The sequence below is a fragment of the Lycium ferocissimum genome, chromosome 1 (genome assembly GCF_029784015.1).
Source record: "Lycium ferocissimum isolate CSIRO_LF1 chromosome 1, AGI_CSIRO_Lferr_CH_V1, whole genome shotgun sequence".
In the NCBI taxonomy this organism is placed as follows: Eukaryota; Viridiplantae; Streptophyta; class Magnoliopsida; order Solanales; family Solanaceae; genus Lycium; species Lycium ferocissimum.
This window is the reverse complement of record NC_081342.1, coordinates 37,800,118-37,809,934: the sequence shown is the minus strand read 5'-3', so window position 1 is coordinate 37,809,934 and position 9,817 is coordinate 37,800,118. Positions and strand designations below refer to the sequence as shown.

The following is a 9,817-nucleotide window of genomic DNA, read 5'->3' as shown; positions in this document are numbered from 1 at the left end:
CTACAGCATCTGGAATAAAGTTAGAGACTTTGCAGACAGAGTCGTGAGTCTAGAGTGACAGTTTTGAAAACGGCCCCACTAGCCGATGTGTTTTATTATACATTATGTTACAGGGTCCTTACGCTTACAGACTGTGTTTAGTTTGAAAAAGACGAAAAGATTTTGCAAATTTTACTATGTATTTTACTTTCATTTGATTTAAGTATCCAAAGAGAAGACGTGAGTAATACGAGACAGCGGGTTCGCTTGGCTCTGAGTAAGGTGTCGGGTGCCCATCACACCCTAGTGAGATCGGGGTGTGACAGTAGGTCAGCTCGATCTCCTCCGTTGACTTGGGTTTAGCTTTACTCTGTGTTTCTGGATAAGTACGTTTCGCGTACTCTGAGGGACCGAGTTCACTACTATTGATCAGGGGAACTCGTCAGTTACTGTGTATAAGTCCCGTTTTCACTCCCTGACACGATATGCTCTTCAGTTGTTACCCACTAAGGGGGAGAGGATACGGCGGTTCGTGAAGGGGTTGAATATTGGGCTTCAGTTATCGGCTCTTCAGCTTGTAGCTACTGGGGCTTCATTCCAGGAGACAGTCGAGCATGTCTGTACTATTGAGGGTATTAGGCAGGAGAGTCATTCGAAGCAGGTAGACAAGAAGGCCCGTAGGGGTAGGATGTTTAGCAACTCCTTCTGAAGGATCAGAGTTCACAGGTGTATTCAGGGCGTCCGGTTCAGTCCGCGATGCCGGTGTCAGCTGAGGGCCCATCAGGGGCAATTTATCAGGCTTCCGGTCAGTATGGAGGCTGCACTGCTTTATCAGCTTCTGTTCAGCGGCCCACGCTGGATCGTGCTTGCTTTGAATATGGTAAGATAGGGCATCTCAAGAGGTATTATCCCAGACTTAGACAGAGTGGGCAGGGGACTCAGTATCAGGATCCCCGAGCTCCGTTTACACCAGATCGAGGGAGTAAGGATAGCTCACAGACAGGAAGGGGCGGCCACACAGCGGTTAACCGAGGCGGTCCTCAGGTAGGTAGAGGCAGGCAACAGCTCGACAGGAGCAGGGCTCAGACTGGTAATGGTAATCGCGGTGGTTCACATGCGATGGGAGGGTGCAGTCATTTGTACGCTTTCCCCGGTAGACCCGAGGCTGAGGCCTCCGATGCAGTTAATACAGGTATTATCTCAGTCTATGACCGGATGACTTCTGTTTTGTTTGATCCGGGCTCTCCGGGTAGACTTCAAGAGCTCTTGCTCTGCCTATCCTCCGACTTCTTATTCTGGGGGTCATAGAAAGATACGAACCGCCTACTCTTTACCCTTGATGACCCTATTTATGTATTTACTCCTGTTGAGGACTCTGTGGTAGTGGATAGCATCTACCCTTCGTGTGCGATTACTTTTATGGGGTATAGTACTTGGGCGGATTTGATGATCTTAGACATGGTAGATTTCGATGTTATATTGGGTATGAGTTGGTTGTCCCCGCATTATGCTATATTAGATTGCCATTCTAAGACTGTTACACTAGCTATGCCCGTGACGCCTAGACTCGAGTGGAAGGGTAACCTTAGTCCCCTTCCCTAGAAATTAATATCCTTTGTTCGTGGTATGAAGCTAGTAGAGAAGGGTTGTCTAGCGCATCTGGCACATATCCATGACACCAGTGCAGATACTCTATCCCTTGATTCAGTTCCGGTGGCACGCGAGTTTACGGATGTGTTTCCTGCGGACTAGCCTGATATGCCACCGGATCGTGACATTGAATTTAGGATTAACTTAGACCCAGGGACACGTCCTATCTCTATCCCATCTTATAGGATGGCGCCAGCAAAACTCAGGAAATTGAAAGAGCAGTTGCAAGATCTTCTGAGTAAGGGGTTTATTCGCCCCAGTGCCTCTCCGTGGGGTGCTCCTGTGTTGTTTGTTAAGAAGAAAGATAGGTCTATGCGCATGTGTATTAATTACCGTCAACTAAATAAGGTAACTGTCCGAAACAAGTATCCCATTCCCGGTATTGATGACTAATTTGATCAATTACATGGAGCTTCTGTGTTCTCAAAAATTGACTTAAGGTCAGGGTACCATCAGTTGAAGATTCGGGTAAGATGTTCCTAAAACCGTTTTTCGGACCGGTATGGGCACTATGAGTTCTTGGTTATATCATTTGGGCTTACAAATGCCCCAAACTCGCGTTCATGGATTTGATGAACAGTGTGTTTACACCCTATATAGACTCATTTATAATAGTGTTCATTGATGATATCCTGGTATACTCTAAGAGTAAGGAAGAGCATGAGAAACATTTGAGAATTGCTCTTGGGGTATTGCGAGAGAATGAGCTGTATGCTAAATTCTCTAAGTGTGAATTTTGGTTGCCTTCCGTGTCTTTCTTGGGGCATGTTATTTCGAAAGAGGGTATTATGGTGGATCCTCAGAAAATTCAGGCAGTCACAGAATGGGCTAGGCCCACATCAGTGACCAAGATTGGTAGTTTCGTGGGTCTGGCTAGCTACCATTGTCAGTTTGTGAAGGGGTTTGCCTGTATTGCTTCTCATTTGACTCGTTTGACTTAGAAAGAGGTACCGTTTCAGTGGTCCGACGAGTGTGAGGAGAGCTTTCAAAAGCTCAAAACATTGTTGACTATAGCATCGATTCTAGCATTGCCCATTGGAGGGCAAGGATTTTGTTGTTTATCGTGATGTTTCACATTTTGGTTTGGGTGCTATTTTGATGCGGGGAAAAGAAGGTGATTGCTTATGCTTCTCGACGGTTGAATGTGCTTGAGAAGAACTATCCTACTCATGATCTAGAGTTTGAGGCACTACTTGTATGGTATCCATTGTGAGGTGTACACAGACCATTGCAGTTTGTAGTATGTGTTCACTCAGAGGGATCTGATCTCTAGGTAGCGGAGATGGATGGAACTGCTGAAAGACTATGACATCACCATTCTGTATCATCCTGGTAAGGCAAATGTAGTGGCTGACGCATTGAGCAGGAAGTTGACTAGTATGGGAAGTTTGGCTTGTTTGATTTTGTCGGAGCATCCGTTAGCTAAAAAGGTTCGGTCTCTAGCTAACGAGTTTATGAGGTTAGATATTTCTAACACAAGCAAGGTGTTGGCTTGTGTTGAGGCTCGGTCATCATTTTTAGAGCAAATTAAGGCTAAGCGAGTTTGAGGATGCTAAGTTGTGCAAAATACGTGATTAGGTGTTGTGTGGTGAGGCTAAGGAAGCATTATTGATAAGGAGGGCGTCTTTGCGAATCAAAGGGCGAGTATGTGTGCTACGTGTGGGCGACTTGATTAAGACCATTCTACGTAGGCTCACACGGTTCGAGAAATTCTATTCATCCTGGTGCCACTAAGATGTATCGTGATTTGAGGCAACATTATTGGTAGACTGGGATGAAGCGTGATATAGTAGAGTTTGTTGCTCAGTGTCTGAATTGCCAACAGGTGAAATATGAACATCAGAAACTTAGGAGTACACTTCAGAGGATGCCCATTCCTGAATGGAAGTGGGAAAGGATAACCATGAATTTCGTGGTCGGTCTTCCAAAGACGTTGGGGAAGTTTGATTCCATTTGGGTTATTGTTGACGGAGTTGACTAAGTACGCCACTTTATTTCGGTGAAGAAAACTTACGATACGAAGAAATTGGCTAAAGTTTACATTCGTAAGGTGCTTAGACTTCACGGGTTCCTATCTCCATCGTGTTCGACAGGGGCAACACGTTCACATCCAGGTTTTGGGAGTGTTTGCATGGAGAGTTGGGTACGAAGTTAGATGTTAGCACAACCTTCCACCCTCAGACTGACGGGCAGTCTGAGCGGGCTATTCAGGTTCTTGAGGATATGCTTTGTGCATGTGTGATAGATTTTGGTGGGCATTAGGATCAATTCTTGCCTTTGGCTAGGTTTGGCTATAATAATAGCTATCACACGAGTATTGATATGGCCCTATTTGAGGCGTTGTATGGAAGGAGGTATAGGTCTCCTATTGGATTGTTTAATGCATTCGCGGTGAGGCCGTGGGGTACCGACCTTCTGAGAGAGTCCCTAGAGAAGGTAAAGGTGATTCAAGCCAAGTTTCTGGTAGCGCAGAGTAGGCAGAAGGAGTATGCATACTGCAAAGTCCAAGAACTTGAGTTTGAGGAAGGAGAGCAAGTGTTGTTGAAGGTCTCACCCATGAAGGGTGTGATGAGGTTTGGGAAGAAGGGCAAGCTTAGCCCGAGGTACATTGGTCCATTTAAGATCCTCAAACATATGGGAGAAGTGGCTCACAAGTTAGCTTTACCTCCGAGTCTATCAGGCGTTCATCTGATGCACCATGTGTCGATCTTTGAAAAGGTACCACGGTGATGTTTCCTACATAATCCGTTGGGATTCGATTTTGCTAGATGAGAATTTGTCGTATGAGGAAGAGCCTATTGCTATCTTAGACGAGGATGTTCGCAAGTTGAGGTCCAAGGAAATAGCCTCGTGAAAGTTCGGTGGAAGAATCATCGGTGGAAGAAGCTACTTGGGAAACGAGAATCGATATGTGTAGCAAATACCCTAAGCTTTTCGCCGAGACAGGTAACTCCTCCCTCGATTTCTCTTCTTTGTCCGTTCGGGGACGAACGGTGTTTTAGCTGGTATCTGTTGTAACGACCCTTCCGATCGTTATGGGAAATGTAGGATCACCCTATCAAATAGAACCTTTCCAAGGGTAGAACGAGTCAGTAAGAACTCAATTTTGTAAGCTTAAGAGTAGAAATTTGACTTACTTGTGATTGTTATTTTATTGTATTGAGTCTGTCGGGGGGTGACGCAAGAAATTAGAACTCTATTGGGAATTTCGAGGCCACGGGTGGATCCATAGGGAGTCTTTATTTATATGTACATGCTTGTTTTGTGTTTTTGAGGCCTCGGATGAAATGTTGGATGATAAGGGAAAAACTAGACAAAAGTCGATCTCACTGCCCAAAATGGACATTTGCGGCGATGGAAGTACTCTGCGACGGAGTGGAAGTACCGTCGCGAAGATGCGCTATTGCGGCGGCTTGACCGCTGCCAGCGGTCATCTATGTCCTAGGTGGCCGCTGTGACGGGCAGTGGATAGCTATGGCGGCCTTTGCGATAGCGGTGGACAAACCGCCATAGCGGTCAAGCAGACTCCCTTGGGTCCGCTATAGCAGTCACTTGACGGCTATAGCGGGACCGTTGCAGCGACGTTATGACCGCTGGAACGGTTGATGGAAAATAGTGGCCCGATTATTTTATACTTAGTCTCATATTTCTCTATTCACAAAACACCAACACACTTCCCAACAAGCACCTAAGGTGAAATTCCAAGCTAAGGCAAGAAACTCTTGAGAGGTAAGTTCCATCTATTCCATTCTATCGTTCCATTCTCCCTCATGATTGTTATCCCCTTGTTGGGTCTCTAATGGCGAAATTGAAATAGGAACCTTAGAATATTAATGAACCTTCTAAACTTGATGGGTTATGGTTATTATCACCTAGTTATCATCTAAAGTCTTGGGTTAGTTTCTCTTAATCATGAATTGAACACTTAGAGTCATAAACTAAGTGAATGGAGACCTAGGGTTCTATAAAAATGGTGTCTTGACCATAAAAACTGCTTGAAATAGGAATATTGATAGAATGTTGTTATAATTTGATGAGTAAGGATTACTAAGGCCCTTGATAGGTTGTTTAACACCTAGAAAATCATCCACCCCTTTGAATGGGGAAAAGGGAAGGGTATTCTTGCATTGATGCTTGTGATTTGAGTAATTGTGACTCATTGAGCCTTCTATTTCTAGACTTTGAGCGTTCTGAGGCTTTAAGGAAAGGAAAGGCTGTAGCAGAGTGACTTGTGTTGTCCCAGCTCTACATTGAAGTAGGTTACGGTCTACTTGAGTTAGACTTTGGTTAGTTGATTGAATGTTTGTTAATTCTCTCAAAGAAAGCATGTCTATTTTTTATGCATAATGTTGTGTGGCTAAATTCCTATATGATTATGACTGAGTGATTGTGTAGGCTTCGTGCCACTATTCCTGTGTGTTGATTCTGTAGTAAATGTATTGTGATGAGAAGCTAATATGATCTTCTCGAGGGTATTGTGACATAGAATGATGATTTGAGGATTGATATTGAGAAGGTAAGAAACACTGTTTTGTAAGAGGTATGGAAAGGCACATATATGACCTAAATCATAGGCTCGTGGTCCGAGGTTAGGTCCAGAAATGAGAGGTTCGTTGATATGTCCGGTGTCTGAGGCTCGTTCCAGAGCGGAGGTTTGTGCTCGGGTCCGAGGAGTATTCCGAAATGAGTGGTACATGGACACCATGGTTCCCCTGCAGATCCTAACTACTGAGCAATGACATCAGTTAGCATGTGTGCATAGTGAGTGTGGTCATCGTGGTAACTTATTTCCGTTGTGGCTTAAGTGATTGTGATTCTTTACATTCTTGGTTGATTGTGATTACCCTTGGTTGACTTGTTATGGTTTATTGATATTCATGTCTGTTGACTATCTTGTTTATTCTATTGATTTTATGAAAGATGCATGATACTAATCTTAGTCGGCCTATGATATCTACCGGTACATAGTGCTTGTACTGATACTACCTTGTTGCATTCTTTTGAGTGCAAATTGTGATACAGAGACTGCAACCCCCCCCCCCCCATCTAGCGTGGAGGGCGTTTGCTGATAGATTTAGGGTCAGCTTCATCTCATGCTAGGCCGCCCGAAGATCTTCTTCTTATGATGCCTTTTCTTACTCTAGACATTATGGATTTATTAGTCCGATTTCATTCTGTAGACATGTTTTAGATTAGAGTCCTATAGGATGACTTTTGAATTTTGGAGATTTTATAATAGTTAGAACTTCCGCACTTATTTCAGTATTTTATGGCATGATTTATTTTATTCAATTGATGTTTGAATGAGTAATAACTGATTAGCTTGGTTAATATAAAACTTGATTTGAATGGATAGATTTCTTGTGTTTTGGTTCGCCCACTAGGATTTAGTTGGGTGCCAGTCATGGCGGGTTGGGTCGTGACAAAATCCTAGACTACACTTGGTTTGAAAAATTATGTTAGGCCTTTCTTGGACCGTTTTTGTGCCTTACCTACCCTTGCATATTTTCCCTAGTCAACCCCTTTTGAGCCTTTAACCTTTTCTTTGGCAACCTTATTACAAGCTTTTTCATTTTGTTCTTTGTTGACCTATCTTTTGGCATCCTACCCCCCTAAGTGTTTTTAAAGTGCAAACATTGGCTAAAAGCCTAAGTTTGGGGGTGATGGTTTGGAAAAAGTTGTGATATAGGAGTTACTTTAAAGGTGAAAAGGTGGGGAAAAAAAGAGTAGTAGAATAGAAAAGAAAAAAAAAACATTGGAAACTTCCTTGTTATTTTGGAAAAAAAAGGGGGAGAAAAAGGAAGGAATAATAAAGAGCTGTGAATAAAGGGAAGACAAGTTAGTGAAACGAAAAATGAAGAAAAGGGTGGAAAAGTTGGAAAGGAATTGTGCTTTGATTGTTGCAAGTTGTAGTACTTAGGGAGGTTTTGATTCACTCTTACCCAAATTGTGCCCTACCTTAACCAAAGACTACATTACAACCCTTTAAGTCCTAATGGATTTTGAACCAAGTGTGTCTACATTAGTGGAGAAATACATGAAGGGCAAGCTTATGGTACTACTTGTGCATTTTAACATCTTTGTGAGAGAAGAGAGTTAATTCTTTCCGTTTGATATCCCAGTTGTATTTTGAATTGCATTTTGTGAGTTTGCGATTCTATCTTTATTGTGAGGGCACATGGAGATTTAAGCTGTGAATTTGTTCTATTTTCCATTTGAGATGATTGAACAAAAGAAAGTTGTTTTGTGATAATGAGGCAAAATTTTAAGCTTTAGTGTCATGACTTGATTGCTACTTTGATTAACACTTTAAGTGAATATGAAGTTTTTGAGAAGAAGTTGGTGATTCATATGTTTTGGATTAATTATTGGTACCAATCAAAGTCATGTGTTTGTGCTTAAAGTAGACTTTTTGACTTGGTATGATGTCGGTGCACTATTGAGTCGATTTCTTATAAGGAGATTGTATGTTTTGAATTGCTTGAGGACAAGCAATAGTTTAAGTTCGGGGGTTTGATAAGTTGGTAATTTACCAGCTTATCTCCTCTTTAATCTTATATTTTGCTATGTTTGATTGAGAAAATAGTGCATTTAATATCGTTTACATCCATTTTGCAAGTTTTATGTGATTTATAAATGATCAGAAGAAACCAAGTGAAAATAAAGTCAAAAAGAAGCAAAAACTGGGCAGTTTGGCAAAAACTGGGTAGTTTTGCAAAACTATCCTTTGGATGGTATTGCAAAAATGGGACACTTTTGCAAAATGCTGAAAATTACGAGTTGAGTTGGTCATTTTTTTTAATTTGAGAAGGGATAAATATAAAAGGAAGACTTGGGGGAAAACATTTTCATTTTTGGCCATTTTCAACACTAGTTTTTGAGACTAGGGTTCATCAACTCACACTTTGGAAGAGAAGATTGGAGCACTTCAATGATAAAATTCTTAACGCTTTCTTCAATTCCTTGCTTGTATTGTATATCTAAGTGTGTAGAATTTTATTCCATCACTTTAATCTTGTTTATGAAAATATTCATTTGCAAAGTTGGATGAAATCTCTTGTTATGCTTATGTATTGAATGATTTTTATTTCTATTGAAGTGGGTCTTTGTTGTCGTAATTAATATTATTCTTTAATGTTTCTTGAGGGATTAGCTAACCCTAAGACCCGCCCATTTACTTCGATTTAAGCTCGAGAGAGGAAGATTGAGGTTGAGAAAGATTAATTAACAAGAATTTGGGTAATTAAATCCCATCTAATAACTTAAGCTAGAGATAGGAAAGTTACTTGAGATTATATTGAATTGGGTACCCGATTGAAGTTGGGTACCCGATTGGATCTTAGTACAGCTTTTCATCCCCAGACAGATGGCTAGTCCGAGTGGACCATTCAGGTGCTCGAGGATATGTTGAGAGCGTGTGCTATGGATTTTGGTGGTCATTAGGATCCGCAGTTGCCCTTGGTAGAGTTTGCGTACAATAATAGTTATCATTCGAGTATTGGCATGGCGCCTTTTGAGGCTTTGTATGGTAGGTGATGTAGATCTCCGGTTGGATGGTTTGATGGGTTCAAGGCTCGGCCTTGGAGTACAGATTTGTTGAGAGAGTCCCTTCATAGAGTGAAGGCTATTCAGGCCAAGCTTTTTGCAGCTCAGAGTCGGCAAAAGAAGTATGCAGATCGGAAGGTCCGGGATTTGAAGTTTGCTATTGGTGACCAGGTTCTATTGAAGGTTTCACCCATGAAAGGTGTTATGAGGTTTGGTAAGAGGGGCAAGTTGAGCCCCAGGGATATTGGTCCGTTTGAGATTATTGACTGTATCGGTGATGTAGCTTATGAGTTGGCATTGCTGCCAGGCTTGGCGGGATTTCATCCGGTGTTCCATGTTTTGATGCTGAAGAAGTACCATGCTGACGGTACCTACATTGTTCGTTGGGATTCTATATTGCTTGATGAGAATTTGATCGAGTGAGCAGAGCCTATCGGGACCTCGGATAGGCAAAGTTCGAAAGTCGAGGTCGAAAGAGATTGCTTCGTGGAAGGTGCAAAGAAGTTGGCCCCGTTGAGGAGGCAACTCGGGAGATCGAGTCCCATACGTAGCCAATATCCCGCTTGTTTACTTATTCCGGTATTTAGCTTCGTTTTCTTATTCCGGGCAGGACGGGTTTGGTATCCCATGAACGATGTTTGGT

The 9,817-nt window shown here is 42.3% G+C and overlaps 1 protein-coding gene across 1 annotated transcript in view; it reads left to right on the top strand.

The window, feature by feature from the left end:
* The first annotated feature begins 1,815 nt into the window (after window positions 1–1,815).
* LOC132064309 (uncharacterized) overlaps window positions 1,816–9,817 on the top strand; it is a 19,779-nt gene continuing 11,777 nt past the window's right edge. Inside the window, exons 1-4 of the mRNA XM_059457255.1 lie at window positions 1,816–1,977; window positions 2,070–2,129; window positions 3,455–3,586; window positions 3,892–4,176. Coding sequence (XP_059313238.1) covers window positions 1,816–1,977; window positions 2,070–2,129; window positions 3,455–3,586; window positions 3,892–4,176 — 639 coding nt within the window. The remainder of the gene's footprint in view (window positions 1,978–2,069; window positions 2,130–3,454; window positions 3,587–3,891; window positions 4,177–9,817) is intronic.